We start from the raw sequence: 21,709 nt of genomic DNA on the forward strand, positions 1-21,709 counted from the left end.
GTGGTCACACAACAGCACATTACAAAGAACAACATACAAAAGCAGGAAAGTGATTGTCTTTGTGCGCAGCAGCCAAAACCCAATAAATGGCTAGGCGTATCATGAAATCTCTTCTAATCAACTTTCAAGTGCTGATAATAATAAGTCATAAGATGACTTTGATTGAGAGCCCCATGTTATCCCTCTACCTCACTAATCCCCTGGTTAACTCCAGACTTGCCTCTTGAACATGCCAACAGGACAGCAACAATTGGCCATGCTGTTGGCAGCTGATGGCCAGAGCCATGGGCAAGAAAATATCAGATCAAAAATTATATTTGAGGACATAGAGAATCATGAACAGCGTTAAATCATGATGAGAGACACCAAAAGACGGAAGGGTGTGATTCAGGTAACATATTTATTTTCCCAGAGCCCATTAATCACAAATTCCACACTACCACATCATTAGGAAAAGCTTTTTTTGTTTTTTTAACATTCTTCAGTTTTATTTTGGAACAGTAATAAGATATCAGGACTTAGATTTTCCATCTGAAAATCCACGTTTGGATTAAGACACAGTGGACTGAATTTACACAATCTGGATGAGAACAGCAGAGTGACTTTTCACTATCAGAACGACCCTATCCCAGAACAAGCACAAGTCAAGAAATATAATTGTGTTAATTGATTAAATTAATTCGCACCATGAATAATATGATATAGGCACGGCTGGTGTAGCCGGTGGGCATGAGTGTCCCGCTTGAGATGACGCACTCTTTGGTGGAAAAGGAGTCTCCTTAGTCCATCTGGTGGAAGGATTTGGAGCACTCACCAAACTGAACCAAAGTTTCAGGTACAACTCCACACTGCTAGAGTCAAGTAGCTGAACAATGCCAAAGGTACAACACACCCTGGGAATTATCTTGACATTTTAACTGCTGTGACAGATAACAAGGTAATGCTTAACAGATCATGTTGTTTGACTGATTTTGACATGAAGCTTTACTCTGAAGATGCAGTCTGATGATGAGCTTGTATTTTGCAACATGTTATGCCGAGTTTTTTTATTTCAAGACAACCTACATATTTTATTATTATTAAATACACTGAAGATTACACTGTTTTCAAACGGTACTTTACCTTAAAAATAATTGAAATATAATTTTCGCTTTCGCAGTGCGCGCTCCCGCGAGTAGCCCGCAGTTCTCGCAGGGAGGCAGAAGGGTTGTCCTGACCACGTGGCTCATTTAACCAATGGGAAACCCGTCCTTCAAGCGCGCGCAACTTGATTCAGGAAGTACGCATTTCATGTTGCGTTTACGAGCTAGCGAAACAACGTCTTCAGTAAGTAAAACCCGTTAAGTTGCTTGGTTAATAAGGAACGCAGATCAGCTGAGAGATGTCCGCTGGTCCCGAGTCCACACACGTGTCCTCTCTTGGGAAGGGGGACTGCTTGCATCAACAGGGTAAGAAAACAAGTTGAAAACGTTAGCTGCCGCTGAGACTCGTAACTCTCTGAGGAAATGCACTTTGTGGCTTGAAACTTAATTCATAATAAGATTAGAGATGTATTTCCTTGCTTCATTGCTAAAACCCAAGTGATTGTTTTGCCCCCCAGTTCTCGTCTCCTTCCCCCTCTGTGACGTCACAGAGGAGGATCTGACCCAGAACCCCCAGTTCTGTAAACTCCTGGCCACCCTGTCACAACACTTGGACCAAACTGGACTCACGGTCCCGTTGAAAACAGAGCTGGAAAAGGTACAATTTAAAAACTCCAATAATATTGCCTTCCATGTCTACTGACATACAGGCTTCTTGCTTTGCAGAATGGATGTCATTCAAATTAAGCTGAAGTTAGAGCTACCTTCATGTTGGGCACTTCATGAAGACACGGTTTTCATATTTAATTTCACATTAAGTAGTCAAAGACTTACCGACCCCCACTGGTTACCAGTAAGAATTGCAATCGCAGAGATGGAACCCGTCTCCTCCCGCACGGGTGCGAGTGTGTTAGCTTTTGTCTGTGCGTGGGAGTGAGAGAGCACTTACATATGCTTTATTCCAGGCTGAGCAGAAGCTGCAGAGCCAGAGGCGACACTGGCTGCGCTCCGAGAGCCTCCACAAAGGGCTGCAGGAGATGATCCAGGACCACTGTATCCGGAAGCAGCATGCCACTGTGCCCCCCGACCAGAGCATGGTACACGTCGAATACTCCTTTGCACAGTCGGCCGTCAGTGAATCGTGGGCCGCATATTTCTGGTCATTAAAAACTATCCTATGCAACTCGCTTTGCACACTGCATCACCAAAATTGCAGCTACGGGTCACGGCTCGAAGCATTCACACCTCAGTATCCAGAGATCTACCATGTAATGTGATGCACTCACACTGTGTGTGTGTGTGTGTGTGTGTGTGTGTGTGTGTGTGTGTGTGTGTGTGTGTGTGTGTGTGTGTGTGTGTGTGTGTGTGTGTGTGTGTGTGTGTAGTTCTGTGAGACAATGGAGAAGTGTCTGCTGGTTGCACAGTGTGTCAGGCAGCTGGATCCGAGTAGCACTACTAACCAGGACCAGCCTTCCATTCTGGGTCTGACCCCTGAACAGATTCTGGAGCTCATGCCATCGGAGAAGGCGAGTCAGAAAAGCACAGACATTTCACCTACATATTGAGGATCATCTTCAGCAAAGAGATGCTTCAGGAACGAATGTAGTTTGTTTACCAGTTTACCAGCATTTGTGTATTTATCGTCACCAGAATGTTCAAAGAATGAAGCAGGGTCTTCCCAGAGAGCTGGAGAAACATCTGAAGAAGAAATGCCTGAGCCTCCTCTCTTACTATCAACCTGAATGGGGTACAGTATCCCCTCACTAAATATTGTCACTCTCTCTCGCCGCATGTGCCTGTTGCATCGCGTCACTGTTCTGCGTTGACTTTCTAGAGAGCGAGAGTGAGGGCCTGAAGAACAGCAAGTTGTCTCATCTGTCGGCCCAGCTGGACAAAGAGAAGAGGAGAGCAGAGAGTCTGAAGGAGACCTGCCGGGAAAACTCTGTTCTGCTGCAGAGACAGACTCAACTCTACCTCTTAGTGAGTGCTCTCTCAAGGGCGCGTAGTTCACTGACACAATCTCCTGTTGTTTTTGGCAGATTATTACATATATATATGCAGGGTTTAAATTATTGAATATTGTCTCAAGAATGAAATATTTTCTTGTCCAGGAACTGATTAAGTGCATTCAGCTTCTCCAGTCTCTCATCTTGGACCACAGGCTGAGGATCCAGACCGATCTGGACCGGAAGAAATTGGACTACTTTGAGGGGAAATGTGACTTAGTCCTGCAGAAGATCAAGTAAGGAGTTTCCAACTCTTTGCCTGCTTCTATACATTTTGGATATTACGTTGTACTTACTGGTGCCTTTATCTAGAAAGACATAGTAGTACAGGGGTCGGCAACCCGCGGCTCCAGAGCCGTATGCGACTCTTTAGCCCCTCTTTTATTTGTTTTATTTTTTTGCCCAGTGGGATATCTTTCAAAAGGAACTCCTCTTATCTTGGAGTTTGAGGTGATATTGGGTCACTGAAAATAAGAAAAAATGTTACAATATTTTTATAACTAAAATGTGCGTCACATCCTATCACGTCGCTGTCAAGCACCTTCCCCTGCAGGTGACTACTCATGACTCACAGAGCCCCGCCCTCGCTAAACTATCAACGGATAAATACAAAAAGTCACGGAGAAAAATAGAGTTTAATTCTGCATGGGCGTATTCATTTGCTTTCACTGCCAATGATCCTGGCTTACCTGCTTTATATGTGGCGATAAATTATCAAACAACAAAACATTTAATGTTGAAAGATACTTCCAGAACAAACACACAGCATTGGCTGATAAGTATCAAGCTGGAGATAAGCTGAGAAGAGCGATTCCTCAACTGCTGCAGCAAACTGAGCAAAGTAGATATACTTTCAGGAAGTGGATCACGTCTCCAAACTCAACTACTGCTGCTAGTTTTGTGGCAGCTCATGAGACGGTAAGGCGTCCGTTAGTAAAGACTCCTCCGTTTGCGGTGCTCTAAAAGTCCGGCGTTGTGAAGACGCTCAGTGTAACGTAGCAAAAGATATGCGTTTTAAAATGGAAACCTCACGTGAAGAGGACAGGAATCAAACCTGCTACCTTGTGATTACAGGACGAACCCTCTACCACATGAGCCACAAATATAGATAGTCAAGGTCTGCATAGTTGTGTTTTTAATTTACCTAAGTGTAGCCGACACATGACCGTATTTTTTTCTCTCCTCTTTATAAGAGTTTGATAGTTATAAACAGGTAAAATAGCAATGCAATTCCAATAATGGTCTTTATTCTTGTTCTATAATTTCATAAATACAACAAACTAACGTTTTTGTATATATAATATGACTATATGTACAACTTCATAAGCTGTGATATCAAATAGCCATTTTTTCCTATCCAAAATGGCTCTTTGGATAGGAAAGGTTGCTGACCCCTGTACCAGTACAATAAACTCCAATTCTTAGATCGTCAGTATCATGAATTCTGTTGTTGTTATCATATATGTTTTTCTCTTCTTCTTTCACAGGACTGAGATGGTGGAGATTCAGCTGGACACGTACACAGTGGACTCAATATCTGCTCACAGAAAAATAAGGCAAGAGGCTTTTTGTCCATTATTCATATCGCTCCTCTCCACACTCCCAAAGGCAATACAGTGACGTAGTAGACGGAATCCTGATCTGATCCGTTTCTCACTAGTGTTCAACATTGAAATGCTCTTTGAATATTTGAACTGTGACCTCCTGGTATCTAGCTCCTATAGAAACTACGTTACGGCTGACACTGACAGTCTGTCGTCGTCGTCGTGTCTCTTGTTTCAGAGAGAAGCTGGAGTCGGAGCTGAAGGCCTGTCAGGTGGAGAAGCATTCGGTCGAGTTGAAACTGGCCTCCTTTGAGATCTTGGGCAAAGAGTTTGAGGCCTTGGCCGAGGAGTACTGCAGATTACGGCAGGAGATAGACATGAATAACTGGGCTCTGAAGGAGTTCACCCGGTGCAAGGAAAAGTGAAGGTCATGTCTGGTGCTGAGACAACAGCCAGGCGTTCCCTTTTGGCTTTTTTTTTGGACACTTGACGCACAAACTGCTCGGACTTCTGGCCGTAAGGAACTATGTAGCATGTACAGTAGTGAGTGGGCGGGCTAACTCCCGTTACAGCTCCCAAGAATAAATTCTGTTTTCTTAAAATGTCACCGTGGTAATCTGCATTTCTGCTGTCTTTGTTTTTCATTGAACACCTCACCTCGGGTATTGATACATGGTCAAACGTTTGAAAGGTTTGGTGAGCATTCCGATATATGTTGGGGTATAAAACCTGTGAATAAACTAAAATAGCACATCAGCAGGAGTCTGAATATCAGTGATGTCCTATATATTCATATATCCTCTCAGATATGATGGCACTCATGTAACGCTCATCTTTTGCCTTTTCTTTTTTGCATGTGTCTTGGCATATATTTTATAGCCTAAATTGAGCGATTTGATGCTGCTTTTGCTTTGTCCTTTTATAAGATACAATGCCATCTAATTCAATTCAATTTATTTTATATCGTCCCAAATCACACATTTGCCCTAGAGGGCTTTAAAATATATACCACATCCTCTGTCCCGGGACCTTACATCGGATCAGGAAAAACTCCCCCCAATAAAAACTTTAATGGGATCAAAGGGGAAGAAACCTTCAGTGTAACAGAGGAGGATCAGGATGAATGGAAGTACAATAGATGTCATGTGTACAGAATTAACAACATAACTGAGTTACAACGCATTCAATGCATATGACAGAAAATGTTCATATGAGTAGTAGAAATGATGAAAAACTACCAACAATAACAGCAGTAGTGGAATAATAATGACAATACAAGCAGTAATTGTATTTGCAATACTAATAGCAATGCAACTAATAATACAAAATAATAATAGTAGCTGTGTGTGTCAGTCAGGACGCGGGTCCAGATAAAGCCACAATCCATGGAAACCTGGGAGGCGAGAAAGCACAAAGACTCGGGGAAGAGGCAAAGTTAGTAATTGATTATTGTGCAATAGATAATCCTTATAGTAGATTAGCACAACCATTTGTCCTGCCCAGTTTGCCTCGAGACTTCTTTCTACGTCTTTCAGTTTCAGTGTTTTCATCAAGCAACCTTCTGTGAGAATGTGAGGAAACAATTGTAATGAATCGCAAAGAAATGCTCAGTTTAGTCCACAAGATGGCAGTATACTTTACTTTTTGACAGATGTCATGTCATATTTCCGACTCGACATGATGAACTCAGACGTCCTTATTGCGTTTCTATTCTTTACTTTATACAATCTACTTTCTAAAAAACTTTCTAAAAAAAACAAAGACTCAAACCGGTTCACAGCATGAAGCACCCGAGCCACATTAAAACAATTACAAATAATATGTATAATTAAAAACTTTCAAATGAGCTGACTTCCTACATGACACAACAGTTGAGAAGCGAAGTTTATAATGATTCTTTTGTCACTAGCATATCCATTTTAACTTTGTCACAGTTATTAGAAATCGCACGTGTCTATGCTCCCAATACGTTTTTTTTAAAATTATGATTTGTATTTGTATTTATCCATCCAGTTGTGTTTAACATTTCGATGGTGGTTGACTCCGTCAGGTTAACGCCCACTACGTTGTCTCCGCCACATTGCCGGTCTCTGGTTCTGTCTGCCCCTCTAAGGAGAAACGGAAGTAGGTGCGCGTGAAGCATCTCGCCGTGTTCAGCCCTCTCTGCTCTCCTCTCCTCTCATCAGCAACCGCCCCGCCTCGCGACGCGAACCGCTGGCTGGTTCACCTCCAACCGACTCAACCCCGCATCTGGGCGCCAGTACCGCGGCATGCTCGCATTCACGCCGGGATTTTAACCAGTGGCGCGCGATGGCTGAGGTGCGGAAATTCACAAAGAGGTTAAGCAAACCCGGGACGGCCGCGGAAGTCAGGCAGAGCGTGTCGGAGGCTGTGAAGAGCTCCGTGGACCTTGTGGTGAGCAGAGCTTTTCCCGCTGTCTGTGGACCGGCGGTCATGTTAGCTAACAGGGGATACCGTTACTAACGGGGAACGGTTAGCCAACTGGTACTCTTCTCCGTTCTCATTGGGGGGTTGGAGGGAAATGTCCATTTTTAATTGTTATCTACGTTGCTACCGTTCATATCATAGTTTGTGTCCACGTTTGTCAGACTTTCATGATTTATCCTCCCAGTTTCAATTCGCTGCGCGTCCCCCGGCGTTAACGTGTGCGCGAGGCTCCGGTAACGTTACAGTCTCCCGAAAGCACTGAAACAGTTTTTTTTTTCAACGCTACATTCTGGGTAAAAGACTGCTGAATGCAGATAATTTGACTCCTATATGCTGGCTCTGCTTTAAACAAAAACTGTCGGCGTTAAGTCGAATAGTATGACATTGAGCACAGGGACACATGTTTTTATTTATTATTTTTCCCAGTCATGTGCGGCTCCTTTTGTGTGCTGGCGGACGAGGAGCAGCGCCAGAAGGACAGTGCAGCATGGCTTCCCCGTCCTCCTGACAGAGCCTCTGTGTCTCTGCTGCTGGAAATGGCCACATTGTGCAAAAGACGGCAGCGCATGCATGTCTGTTGCTAATTAGTTTTTTTTAATGGACGTTTTGTTTAATGGCCTCCACCCCTATTTTTAATCAATAGCAGTGCTGGTGGCTGATTTAGGCGCAGTGGTTTGAGAGATGAGTAGCACAGAGGATCCTGCTGACACAGCGAGCGTGTGCGTGTTTGCGTGCGCGTGCGTGTGTGTGTGTGAACTTATTGCCATGTCAGTGAGACTTCCAGGGACGTCAGTGCAGATAAGTTTATTTGTATCTTCTTCTTCTTTCTTCTCCTTCTTTATTTTTCTCACTGTGTGACACAAGCACAAACCCAAAACTGGAGCTGGATAAGTCTGTATAAGAGACCCACTCTTGTTCCCTTGGTATTAGGCCTGTAGTCTTATGATGAGCATCCTGAGGAGTGTGATGTAAACAGGTCCCTGGTGTAATAATCATGTGATATGGTTTTGATTCCTGCAACAGAAGTGGGAGTGTGTGCGTGTGTTTGTGTTTGTGGCCACGTGTGCTCTAATGTGTTTTTTTTCTTCTGTTTTAGAGGAGCAGGTTTTGGCTGCATGTTTTATGGCATAAAAAACGGTTGGCTTGGTAACTGAGAACAAACGTTGTTTTGTGTGTGTGTGTGTGTGTGTATGTGTGTGTGTGTGTGCGTGTGTGTGTGTGTGTGCGCGGGGGGATTCCCTCAGGCATGCTGTGACCATGCTTCCTGTGTGACTGTGTTTTGTGTGTTCATTCTGAACATCGGTATGAAGTCAGTCCTGTTATTTTCTAGGTTCTAGGTCTTCCCTTCCTGTCTTCCTGGTTTCACGTTTCCAAGCAGAGAGTAAAATCAACTCTTTATAAAAGAAGATGGCAGATGATTGAGCACATGACTAAAGGGGGGGGAAGAGTGGAGTGACCGTTTTCTCGCCAGGTGTTTTGACTCGTCAAAAACAGGTGTGACTCATAACGTTGCAGTGGTTCCTCGACAGAGCCATTGTTAATGTCGTCAGATCCACATGGGTCTTTTCTTCTCAATTTGGTGGAAGTGCTTTCAGTTCTAGTGGGGAAATGACAGAAACAAGATGCACAGGAACCATTATAGAGGAATGCCCTGTTGTCATAGGGTATAGTAGAGGACACAGGAGCAACATCCTCCATGATTTATGAAAAGTTTTGATTGATACATGGTTTTCCTTGGACAGCGACACACTTCTAATCAGTTATTTGCTTATAACTGCATAATGTGAATGTAAAGGTAAACCAGTGAACTATATAAAAACCCTCTGTATTGTGTTGCTGTACCTGTGTTGTATAACTGAAACTTTAATTCCATTAATTAGCTTTGAATCAGGGGTTTAAATCCCTTATCTATCCATACATTAAATGTGCATGCAACGAGAAATATAAATAAATAAATAAAAGTGTGTGTGCACGCTCATGCGTTGTGTTCAAATCTAAACTTCCTCAGCCAACGTGATCAAATCCCTCTGTTTACGTTGGAGTCGTGAGCGCTTTCCTTCTGCTGAACTGTAAATGGGACGCAGACATCTGGAAATGCGCCCTTAGTTGCCAACATCGTCATCATCCTCATCGTCTTTGTCCCCTGGAAGCAACGCTGTGAGTCTTGCTTTGCACTCGGTGACTGGTGTTGGAGTGTACTTCAGCCTGGTTGGTGGCTTGCGTCACACAGTTCCGCCCAGATGTGAGGCCACGTCCGTTCATGTTTGAGCATCTCTCTGTTTCCCAATCAGGGACACGGTGGCCTCACAGCTGCCTGCCTGTGATTCTTCAGCTTCTTTCCTCTTCTATGAAAGCACAACTTTCTCTCTCTCTCTGTCTTTCCTTCTCTCTTTGCTTGCTTCCCCTCCCTGCATCCCTCTCTCTCTCTATGTAACATGATCAGCGTTGCCGTGGAGCCACTGTGTGCTGCCGGTTGCCTCTGACTTACAGCGCTGCGGTTCAGCTTGTTGCACATGACAGGAAGCGTGCGTAATGCTTTCAACAGACTCGCAGCTTTTGTGTTTTACTGCTGCTCGGGTCGCTGCTTGTTCATTCGGTGGTCGGCCTTGATGTAACAGATAAAAGTGATGCGACATAACGCAGAAAGGAATCTGCAAATGCTACATGTTGTACTTTTCAAAGTATCATTGGGGTTGGGAAGTTTTTATTTAGATTAGTGGTAAAGAAAAGGAGAAAAAAAAGAATAATCGCAGGTTTCATGCAGACAGCCGAGAAAGTCGGGGTCTGGTGGAAAACAAATCTGCAGAGGACACGTACTTGTAACCAGCTAATGTCACAGGCCAAATTATTGGTTAGAGAACACGGAAAGGGAGAACTTTCTTTCCTTTAGATACCGGGATATTCAAGGAGATCTTAACCCCTTTAAAACCTCGCTCAACTCTTTGGCTGTATAGCCAAACAGTGTTCAAAACCACAGAGCTTTATTTTTCCAAATTCTCAGGAAATGTGGAGCCTTGGGTTGGAAGATTTGTCTCGGTGTAAACCTCATATAGCTTTGCTGAGGAGTCGTAACGAGCTGATACACACAACATGTCGTAATGTCAGACGGGGGGAATTCAATTGTTTGCTTAAAACCTCTGAATTAAAGCTGGACAAACTCGGCTCCTACTGTCTCGTGTCCTTGAGGGAGAAACAGCAGCCCACTGCTCATAATGCTGAGGTCAGTAATTAAGTTTAATAAAAACAAGTTTGAAGCTAAGTTGCAGTGAGAAGGTGATTCATAATATGTGGTCCTTTTTAAGTTGTAAAAAAGAGATCACTGTGGAAGAGCTTGTTGTTCAGTATGTCTGAAAAACTGCACATTGACATGTCTTGTGCTAGTTTTTGAGGTGAAGGAAGTGCAGACCAGCAAGCGGTAGGAAAAAAAGAAGAAAAAAGAAAAGGAGCAGCCAAGCTCCTGCATTTACTTTATTGCTTTATTGCCCACTCCAACTGTGGTACAGTAGGAAAGCGCGGCTCTGCGTCTCAGCTGCACCCCACGCCCCCTTTCAGGGTTTTCCTCTCCTCACTGGTGCTTGTTCACTCACGCAGCATGCCGGCTGCTGTGCACGCATCGCCTGCAGCCTCTGAGGGCTGTGGCTCGGAAATGTAGCACGGACGCCGATCAGACCATACACTTCCTCTACCTGGTGTCACTCCACGGCGGCTTATTAGCTAAGCCGTTCATCACTGTCATTGCTGCTTAGTTCGAGCTTAAAAGGGCACTTTCTTGGAATTAATTGTGGATCTTTCCAAGTGGTCTGAGTTTCACACTTGTGATCACATCTTGACCTAGTTGTGGAGTGCTAGGTTTTAGCCCGTCGGCCCCTTTAAGACATACTGGCAAAAGGCTGATTTCATATCATCCACTTCTCTATGAAACTCAAAACAGGAAGTTATGATGTTTAGGCATGCCATGTGATGTGCACCAAGCACTGTATGTGACAGCTCTTAACTATCAAGTCAAGTATCAGCATTTGTCCGATCCCCCTTCTGTCTTTTCTTGTGTGTTGGTTCTCCTTTTTCAACATCTTTTTTTACAAGGTCACGTGGAGCTCGTGAGAGCACACGGTAATAGAATGGACACAATGAGCCGAGCGTGAGCTCAAAATGAAAGATTTGTTTCCTTTAAGTCACATGTGTGTGTTTGTGTTCTGTCTGTCCTCATCCCTCTCAGGAGCAGCCAAAGATTATTGAACCACTGGACTATGAAGCTGTGGTGTTTCAGAGGAAGGCCCAGATCCACAGTGACCCCCACCGAGACCTGCTGCTCTGCCCTGTGGACGATGTCTCGGTGAGTCCTCTCCTCCCCGCTCATTTCCTGCCGCGTCCAATTTCCCCAATGCGGGACTAGTAAAGGATTATCTATCTTATCTTATCTCATACTCTGGGCTTTCTTTATTTTTTTTCTTGGAAAAACTGTCCGACCCAAATGGGAGCAACGAGCAGTAAAATATCACTTTTTAAAGAAAAGTTTCCCCATCATCAATCACTGGTCATCCCCGACACAGCCGGCTCAATTATTTACGGGTCAAACACGATCCACCTTTTGCTCTGTACTTACTGGTGTCGATTTGAGGCACGTCTCGCTCCATGTCTAGTTCATATTTTTCCCCTTCATCTGTTTCTTCATATCTGCGCCTCCTGCTTCCTCTCATTCACTTTCTCCTTGCCTGTTGTTTGTGGCGAACCGTTGTGTTACTTTTTTGATGAAAAAAAAAAGAACCGTCACTATAATGTTGTTTATTTGTTCTTGTGTGTGTGTGCGTCTCACACAGGAGTCTCAGATCTCGCGGCAGAGGAGGACCATCGTTCCCTCGGTGCCTCAGAACGCTGAGCGGGAGGCCAGGAGTCTGTTTGCCAAAGAGGTACGACAACCCAGCTGTTCCATGTGTAGGACTACAAATAAATAGATACAAAAAGGGGCTTTTGGAGTGCAAAAAAATGACAGGATTCAGAAGCCGACATGAAATCTTCTCAGTCATATGTTTTTTTTATTCAATTTTAGTCATTACAATCTGCTCAATAAAAAGCCAACATGAAATGCATCGAGTACAACTCGATTTCTTGAAGACTCTACCGCCAGCTCTTTTCATGACATTCAGCTTAAAGTGGGCTCACGAAGAAACGCAGCATGCACAGGGGCCGGTAGTGAACACACGTTGTTGTTTCGCAATGAAAAACAGACTCCTCTGGCATGATGCATGGGTAAACTCTGCTGCTCCGCCAGTCTCTGGATCTGTGTTCGTGGGCCAGCTGTCATGATCGTGATACAGCATGGAACCAACTGAGGAATTGTGAAAACGGACTCAGCATCTACTGAACAGAGATCCTTTTCAGCTGACTTAATAGAGGATTCTTTGCGTGCAATAAGCGGTAATATGCACAATGAGAACCATCTTGAGTAATGGCAAGCAGACGTCAGCTCTCCTGCCACTTTGCAGACTCGTTGTGAGTTGATAAATGTCGTGGAGCTGTGCTCGGTCAGGTCCCCGTGCTGCTGTAGCATGCTTGTCATATTTGTGTGGATCTGCTGCCTCCTAATCCAGCTCTCTGTTGATCTGTTTGGCAGTGCATCAAGATGTACAACACCGACTGGCACGTGATCAACTACAAGTATGAGGCTTACTCCGGTGACTTCCGCATGTTGCCGAGGTAAGGAAGAACCGGGGGGGGCGGGGGGGAGAGAGACAGACTTTTAGGGCAAAACAACATCGGAGGTCTTTGCTGCCAAATCTGTAGCGTGTACAAGGGATTTGCTCTGCTCGTTTACGTGGGTCCGCCGGGTGACGGCATGCAACAAGTCGCTGTTTCCGTATATTTAGTGCAGCTCTGGTGCTTCAGCAGAATGCATGCAAACTAACATAACTGCACAGAGTTCTGCCATATTTTTCCTCTGCAACACAACAGGTGCAGCCCAGATGTTTTGAAGTCACAGTTAAATGGTGATGAAGCCTCCTAAGGACATTATTTGTATCACTGCAAACTGCACTGTAACAGTAAATTGAGGAGAAAGAGACATTTAGACTTTGCGAATACCCTCAAACGTCCAAGAAAACTAACAACAATAACAGACGAGGTGAAACAAGATTTACTTTATTTGCCCAACACAGGACAAACAGAGCAAAGCAGAGATTTGTTGCACGTTTTACAAAGAGGACAGACGTAGCGAGATGGCAGACCTCACCACAGAGGAACTACAGAAGGGAAAGGGGGTTGAGTTACTGAAGACTGCTGACCCTCACTCACTGTTTTTATTTTTTCCAAAAGCAAAGGCCTGAAGACGGACAAGCTGCCAGCTCACGTGTTCGAGATCGATGAAGATGCCAAAGACGAGGTGAGTAGCCGGGCCTGAGCGCCATTAGATCGCAGACATTGATCACCACAGCGGGCATGAGTGGTCTGCTATTGAGTCGCTGGCTTTATGGACAGATTGCACCGATGCCCACGTGCAAAGCTTCTGGGGATGTGCTATAAACCCTGCTCGGAAATGTAAATTACCCCCTTCATCTTTTTGAATCACGGAGACGTGACAGAAATGTGACGTCCAGCTTGGACGTGCATTGAACCGGTGATTGTGCTGGAAGACTCCCTCCGTCCTTCAGTCCACCCAGCAATGTGACCCCCCCTCAGAGACTTAAGTGCTGGGCAGTGAAACCAGGAGCCGTATATGTCCTATAAATAGCCCCCATCGATCCTCCCTCGGGCCGGATGCGGATAAACTTAGACAGGGAATGGGATTCATTGAAGGAAAATAAATGCTGCCGCCAGCCAGGACGGGGGAGGGCAGGGAGGAGATGGCTCTATTACTTCTAGAAACAGATAATTCTATTGTAGCCATTTTCATCTCTTGTTGTGATGTCTTGGCTGGCTAGTAGCGAGACGATTTAAGAACAAAAAGAGAAAGCCCACATGCACATAATTACACTTATGATAAGGCAAACAATACATTTGCCTTATCTTATCTTGTAGAAATGTTTGCTTCTCCATGTCCTTTTTTATATCCGGCCACAACAATACATCCGTATTAATGTCGGGGACATTAGGCATGAAGTGACAGCACCATTGCTGATGTTACGGGGCCTTAGGGGAAGGCGGAATAAGAGGGGAACCGACAACGCCACCTAGGGACTTACACCCCGAGAAATATAAGTTTTAACAACCCTAAGATATAGTTTTAGAGTTTATTTAAGGACACAGATTCATTACTGATATTTGGCCAGAGACTTGTTTTATAAAAATGAAAAAATGAAAACTGACACTAAAAGCCAAAACATGTAGAACAAAGTTATCACGGCCAAAACAGGTTTGGCAAAACAGCTATAACAGAAACAGGTGAACTGTGATCCACCACAGGGCCAGGACAGGGGCCAAAAGGGAGTGAGGCCATGACAACAGGTGCCTTTTTATATATTGGCACTGATTGGGGGAGGAGCCAGCCCGAGGGCTGCATTCAAAACCCTACATTTCCTTCTCTCTTCATTCCCCACTACACTGATATGGAGCAGGGCGTGGCGGTCTAATGGAAGTCTGGACTTGAGCGAGCTGTGGGAGGGGAACAGCCAGCCAATTAGATTACAGGACAAGGCTGGGGAGAAAGATGAAGGCGCGTACACTTTGTTGGAGGACAAAATGCCACTTCAGTGTGATTAAGCTCGTCACAGGCGTGCAAACACGTGTAAACACACCAGCACCCTTTCTCACTCAACATCATGACGCATGGGTGTTTCCTCGGCTGCTGATGAAAGGTCCCATGGTAGTTATGAGAGGGAAAGGCTTCAGTGACAGGACTGAGGCTGAGTTGTGATCGACCCCTTTTTATGGGAAACCAAAGAAATTCTCCTGATGAATTGATTTGGCCGAACAGTGTGATTAGAGTTGATGCCGTTTTTCACTGCCTGAAATATGTTATTACCCTGAAGCTGTGATTAGTGAAAATATCTCACTACCAGAATAGAATAATGTTTCATACAGATGTGGAACTAAATGTTATAAAGAATGTCAAAAAAGGAGCTGTAGAGGTTGTATACTGTCGACAAGCACAGTGACTATTGTGATGTTTAAAGGGATAGCGGGGTTGTATGAACTACTTCTCCACAGTCAGTGTATCACCTACATTAGATGGAGTTTGGAGAAACAGACAGGAGCACCAGCACGGGTGCAAAGCAATGAACAGCAATCCGAACTAACTCTTTAAAATGTAACCCGAATTAACCTGCATGATAAAGTCTGTCAAGATTGATTTCCTGTGTCTGTGTCTGCCAGGACACATCATCGATGTGCTCCCAGAGGGGAGGCATCATGAAGCAGGGCTGGCTTCAGAAAGCCAACATCAACAGCAGCCTGTCTGTCTCCATGAGGGTGAGTCACCACCAGACGTCCTGTCTGTTATTCATACAACACAACAGCAACAAACGAAACAACAACAGCAAAAACGTAGGCTTCACCACAGGGACATGATGACTCTTTGCTCTACTCGGTGGCTACTCATCTTATTGTACTATACAGTATATTATAATTAACAATTGTTACATCAGCTACACCAACAGCAATCATTTTGTAATCTTAACTTAAATGTAGGCAAAAACCCATTTTGTCAAAAGGTGTTAAGAACCTGTTCCCCTGACTTGCTTTCTGCTACTGGGAATTACAGGTGTTCAAAAGGAGGTACTTCTACTTGTCTCAACTCCCCGACGGCTCCTACATCCTCAACTCCTACAAGGATGAGAAGAACTGCAAGGAGACCAAAGGATCCATCTACCTGGACTCCTGTATAGACGTTGTTCAGGTATACAGGGCTGGAAAACAAACAAACAAACAAAGAAACATCAAATGCACAGTTGAGATTAAGGCAAAAGCTCAGTTTGACCAACTCTTAAAGGGATAGTTTGGATTTTTTTGAAGTGAGGTTGTATGAGGTACTAATTCATAGTCAGGAGTACGGGAGCAAAGTAATGTACAGCTGTGGACGGGGGAAGCATATATATATATATATACATACATACATACATACATACATACATACATACATACATACATACATACATATACGTTTAGTGTATGTTATGTTTAGAATAATACATATTTTTAGAAGAAGAACCTTGCTTCGCTCCCGTGCTGGTGGGGGGGACGTGCCGACAACCATTTAACCCCGCTTCAAATAATCTGAACTATCCCTTTAAGATTTCATTCTACCATGCTGCCTGTTTAATTGAACTCCTTTTGGTCTGTCTCCCTCTGAGTTTTCCGGGGGGGGTTTTGGCACAAGCTTTCATCCTCGTGAAAGTCAGTGTGTTTCCTCGTCTCGCGACGCTCCAGGGCCTTTTAGTCACTTTGATTGGATGGATTTGCTGCATTCCATTGATTTGGGCATGAAAGTCCTGTTCTAGCAGATTATGAGGGGCTGCTGCTGCTGCTGGCTCATGGCACAGGCTGGTACCTCATTCAGGTCTGCGCTAAGAGGAGAGGTTGCCAGGAAGCTTTCAGCTTGATGAAAGCATTCAGAAGTTGATGAATGGGAAGAGTGAGTAGACTCATTCTGGCTAGTGAAGCTTGTGGAGTATGGTGTGTGCTTTTGGTCAGAAAGAAAAATACAATAAATTGTTCAAATGACATCAACCTTCAGGAGAAATTCTTTCTCTTTTTTTTCTCTTCATTGTTAGTGTTTGTGAAAGAAAGTCAAATAAAAATGAAAAGTATATACAATATAATATTTCCTCCTTTAGAGCCCTAAGATGCGCCGCAATGGCTTTGAGCTGAAAATGCAAGACCGCTACAGCCACTTCCTGGCTGCAGACAGCGAAGGAGAGATGGAGGAGTGGGTGATCACGCTGAGACAGGCTCTGCAGAGCACCACCGAGGCCAGCCAGGACAGGAGGAACGGTGCAGAGACGCTGGACTGTTCCCTGGGTGAGTTATACCGTACCTGCATCGGAAAACTAACATACTTTGTGTGTGCGTATGTATGTATATCTCCAGATCATCTTTCAGCCAACCTATTATTTACAGTCTTATTGAAAAGTTGCTGTATTGTCATGGTCCAGTTAGCTATGATAATAATAATAGCATGTTTGTGCATAACCTCTGAGTCTGTTTTAGTGGTAGCCAGGGTTAGAGTAATCCCTCTCCCTGGCAGTGGAGGGAATCCAAAGCAGTCAGAAGTCTGAGCCCTGTGTTATGGCATTTTAATGGCTTCCAGATTACAATGATACACAGGCAATAAATAGGCCTAATAATACACAAAGTTGCTACCAGAAGAAAGATGGAAGCTTCCACATCAGCAGTAAATTCTGAGGAGAATATAGTCAGCTGTACCGGTATAAGTATATCAGAATATTTTCCTCTCCCAAATTCTCTCAAGTATGTGTTTCTTTAGGGGTCAGTCTATGGTGAATTGTTGAACTTGTTTTTTGTCCTGCGCTGTGGAAGAATACCAGCTGCTTTATGCAGTTTGTTTTTGTCTTGCCAGCGTCCACGGACCCTTTTTTCTTATATAATAATATACTCTCTCTGCAGAATGTTCTAGTGAAACCCAATAGGCCTAGCTCGGTCAGAGATGCTGATGAAGGACCGGGAGGCCGTCCAGAAAGATGGAGGGCCACTCAGGGTTCACTCAGTCCATCACACGTCCCCCGGGACTCAGCAGAATAGTGAATAGCCTCATTTCAATTAGGCCAGTAGACTGTAAGATATTAGTTTTGTCCGTCTGGGAAGCAAACCTTGCAGATAGTCACATAGGAAGCCATGAGGGAAACAATGTGTGATCATCTGTGTGTTGTCGGACTGGGTCTCTGTGCATCCTGATGACCTTTACTCATGTGTGCTCACTGTCCCGTTCCATCAGATGACGACACTACCAGTCAAGGTAAAGGTGAGAGCCTGCTGGAGAGCCTGGGGAGGAGCTTACAGCCTGAACTTATGAAGGTATGAACAAAGGATGGATGGATGGTCCATGATATAGATATACAAATAGACATACAGAAACGGTAATCACATCTCAAGTGTCTAATCTTTTCAGGACGTACCGAATAGTTTGAAGCTTCGAAGCTTCATTCATAACATTGACATTGGAATGCGAATGTGGATTCGATGCTCTCCTTGCCGCTCACAAAGGGAGGCACAAACCTGTATTAATGCAGCGGTCGAGCAGCAATCTAATAGCAACATAAACAACATATATATAACCACTGTTACAAAAAATATATAATTTCCAATTTTATTTAGGGTGATGATGTCATAAAATGACAACAGACATATTAAGCGTCATTCAAAAACCTTAATAGAAGCTTTGAAAGTTAAAAAACAATGACGGTACAGCCCTACATTGTTTGTATTAGACGTGGTTGTCTACATCCTTGTGGGCATTCTTTCATGTCTTAGTTGTAAAAAGAAAATGAAAAAAAAGATGGCAAGATAAAATAAATCCCATCTCAAAAATGAATCTGAGCTTTCGTACCAGACCACATTTATATTCTCTTGTTCATGAATGTCTTTAGTTTGAGTCTGTTTCCTCAGCCTGAGAAGAGCCGTGTTTATTCTACAGAGACCGAGCTGTTTTCATATGTCTATGAACCCAGATCTGTACGCAGACAACAAAGCCCTCTGTGCCACTGTTGCACTGCTGTTTGCTCTGGGCCACTCCAGCGCAGCTTTTCCCTCTCCATGCACAAGATCACTGGAGTTGGTCTGCGGGGCTGGTCACAGTGAGAACAGGAAGAAAGGGGGAGGAAAAGTGGGGAAGGAGATGGATTAGGGCTCTTACGTGACCTGAGGGGTTTGATATGTTTGTCTCCATTAGATGCCCTTCTTATCCTTTTGTCTGGGTCCGTTGATGCTCGTCTTCTGTCTCACTCTGTGTCTGTATTTCTGTTGGTTTACCAGCAGAGTCGACACTAAGAGGTAACTCTCGTCAGCAGTACAGGGCCTCTTCTCTACAAGCGAGCTCACACTGTTATATAAAGCATCAGCAAACATTGATACCTAATACATTAATTGACTGTCTCTGTGTGTTTGCAGTACGCCAGGGAGACTGACCAGTTCAATAAACTCAACAGGAATGAAGGCAGACAAAAGCTTTTCTCTCTGGATCCTGAGACACAGGTATATGAGATGCTTCTTTTAACACCTGCTTATCCTATGATTTATTTATTTCACTATTGATTCAGACTATTTGATCCCTCATCCCTTTTCCACCACGTTCCTTTCTCCTTTGTCCTCCTCCTTCTCTCCTCACCACTGGATCAATCTTTCTCTTGTTGTTTTATCTCCTGCCTTCATGCTTCCTCTCCTCCTCTCCTGTCCGATATCCAGAGGCTGGACTTCTCAGGCATCGAGCCAGATGTGAAGCCGTTTGAGGAGCGTTTTGGCCGTCGCATCATGGTCAGCTGCCACGATCTGACCTTCAGTCTTCAGGGCTGCGTTAGCGAGAAAGGCGACGGCGTCCTCACGAATGTATGTTGTCGCCTTACTTCCACATTAGAGATTATCAATTTTTTCAAGTTGATATTCTTCTAATATGATTCTGCTAATACTTGGCTTTACTACTTTCTATGTTTTTGCCATGTATCACTACCACATGATAAACTTTAAACGGATATTGTAGTTGGAATATTTCCAGGTGGGGTTGTATGAGGAACTTATCCGTACAGACAGACAGACAAAAAAGTAAATAGGCACGCAGAGACTTAACTGCTTAAAAAATGTTTTTGAAATGTATTTTTTCAAATTGTGAAAATACATATCCTGTAATTTTGTCTGTATGCACTTTAGCGTCACTAATCCCAACACACGATTCTCCTTTGCTGACCCAGAAAGCACACCTTCATAATTCATGGTGGCTTGTCTGGAAGCAACGGCAGTCTCCAGGCCAAAAGATAACACAAGATATTGTTGTAATACATTTCGTTTATGATGAAATCAGTTTGCATCAAGCAATTCCACTCACTGATGTTGCTGTAGTGTTTCCCATTTTTGTTCTTCTAGGCAAGAATCACCTGAGCTTGATGGAAATGTCTTCAACAGGGTTTATGTAAAGAGTCGCTGGCGGCATGAGACAGCAGTTTAGAGCATGTGTGAGCACCAGCTTTGTCAGACGGCTCGCTGTAGTCATAAAACATTGAGTTGCTTGCTGGTGCATTAGAGAGGCTGGTACGAGAAAGGAACCGACTCATACTTGTGGTTTAAAAGCAGCGCTCTCTCTCTCTCCCTTCCTCCCTCCATTCCTTCCACGGCCTCTGATAGATTTAATGTTTATTGGATGGAGTCGGGCTCGACCAACATGCAGGAACCATCCATCCTGGCTTAAGTGCACAGTCATTTAAAAGTGTGTGGGTGGCACGACTGTGGAGCCAACGTTTGCTTCCAAATTAGGGATCAACTAATATTTGTTTTAAGAGTCCGATAAACAGAAAGGCAATATGATTATATGATATTAATTCTCAAATAGTTTGGCTCAATTTTCTGTCCCAAATTACATAAACATTTGTGCCTGTAATAAAAGCCATACTAAAACAAGTTAGTGCATCCAAATATAAGGTGCGTGAAATGTGATGAGAAATGAATCCAGTGATATTATACACAACAAGCCCTGAACCATCTCTGCTGGACCTCCAGGTGGAACCGTTCTTCATCAGCCTCGCCCTCTTTGACGTCTCCAAGAGCTGTAAGATCTCGGCCGACTTCCACGTCGACCTCAACCCGCCCTGCGTCAGGGAGATGCTGACCGACGCCTCGGGCCAGCTCTCCCCTTCGTCCGACTCAGAAGGCGGAGAAGGAGGAGGACTGAGGGAGGGAGGAGCGGGAGGTGGCGTCATGGTGAACGGAGACTCGGCGAAAGGGAACGGCCTGCCGGTTCTCCAGAGGGTGTCGGAGGCCCTGCTGCGCTTCCCCACTCAGGTAGGAACATGGCTCAGAATGGAAACGACTCACTGATAGTGAGCGGCCAGTCAGAAGCGGGTGTGAAAGATGAGTCACTGTGTCATGCAGACAGATCAAGGTGTGAAAAACAATGGGCCGTCCTTTTTGTGATTTTCATTTTTTTGGAAGCTGGTTTAATTCAAAACAAGATTATAAAAGTGATGTAAAAGATGATGGTAACTTTGCTAATACAAATTGTTAAAGTTCCAACCTCGACGATCTCCGCTTCGTTTTCTTTAGCGGCACTTGTGGCGATAAGCGGTAATTGCAGGTGTGTTTTTGGATCGCACTTCCCAGAGATCCAAACCGTGTCGCCGCAGACACCCAGTACTCAAAGGCGAGCTACTTTGAGGTTTTCTGTGGTCTAAACAATACCGAGAAGTTTGCTGTGTGTTATTTCTGGGATTGGTTTGTACAATTACAAACTAAAGTCACATGGACTCTGCCGATGGAGCTGGCCTATTAGGCCGAGTTTTGGCAGCCTGGTCATCCTGTCAGATTAGAGGTTTTGTGATGTGTGTTTGACTGATTCTTAAGTCTCTGTTCTCTTGTGTTCGAAGGCAATTAGGCCTGAAAAAGAGCTTTGGCATCTTTCTCTGCGTTGTTTTAATCAAGCTACTGGGAATCAGACGTCAATGACCTTGTCTTTGTAGCTATTCATCTCAGTGTTGTTTCT

The 21,709-nt window shown here is 44.2% G+C and overlaps 2 protein-coding genes across 2 annotated transcripts in view; both read left to right on the forward strand.

Moving 5' to 3' along the window:
- Positions 1-1,381: 1,381 nt before the first annotated feature.
- On the forward strand, positions 1,382-5,171 carry haus4 (HAUS augmin-like complex, subunit 4; the record flags this gene model as incomplete). Its single annotated transcript, XM_079215503.1, has 9 exons — positions 1,382-1,448; positions 1,601-1,740; positions 2,048-2,179; positions 2,468-2,608; positions 2,733-2,829; positions 2,917-3,062; positions 3,194-3,324; positions 4,576-4,644; positions 4,871-5,171. 9 exons carry the CDS (start codon positions 1,382-1,384, stop codon positions 5,055-5,057), a joined length of 1,110 nt encoding a protein of 369 aa, XP_079071629.1. The 3' UTR covers positions 5,058-5,171.
- A 1,771-nt stretch (positions 5,172-6,942) lies between these two features.
- dock11 (dedicator of cytokinesis 11) overlaps positions 6,943-21,709 on the forward strand; it is a gene marked incomplete at its 5' end in the record, with an annotated part of 47,674 nt that continues 32,907 nt past the window's right edge. Inside the window, 12 exons of the mRNA XM_079215648.1 lie at positions 6,943-7,044; positions 11,297-11,413; positions 11,898-11,987; positions 12,692-12,774; positions 13,390-13,456; positions 15,385-15,480; positions 15,773-15,907; positions 16,845-17,028; positions 17,963-18,042; positions 19,135-19,218; positions 19,429-19,569; positions 20,731-21,012. Coding sequence (XP_079071774.1) covers positions 6,943-7,044; positions 11,297-11,413; positions 11,898-11,987; positions 12,692-12,774; positions 13,390-13,456; positions 15,385-15,480; positions 15,773-15,907; positions 16,845-17,028; positions 17,963-18,042; positions 19,135-19,218; positions 19,429-19,569; positions 20,731-21,012 — 1,461 coding nt within the window. The remainder of the gene's footprint in view (positions 7,045-11,296; positions 11,414-11,897; positions 11,988-12,691; positions 12,775-13,389; positions 13,457-15,384; positions 15,481-15,772; positions 15,908-16,844; positions 17,029-17,962; positions 18,043-19,134; positions 19,219-19,428; positions 19,570-20,730; positions 21,013-21,709) is intronic.

The sequence above is a fragment of the Taurulus bubalis genome (assembly GCF_910589615.1).
Source record: "Taurulus bubalis genome assembly, chromosome: 3".
In the NCBI taxonomy this organism is placed as follows: Eukaryota; Metazoa; Chordata; class Actinopteri; order Perciformes; family Cottidae; genus Taurulus; species Taurulus bubalis.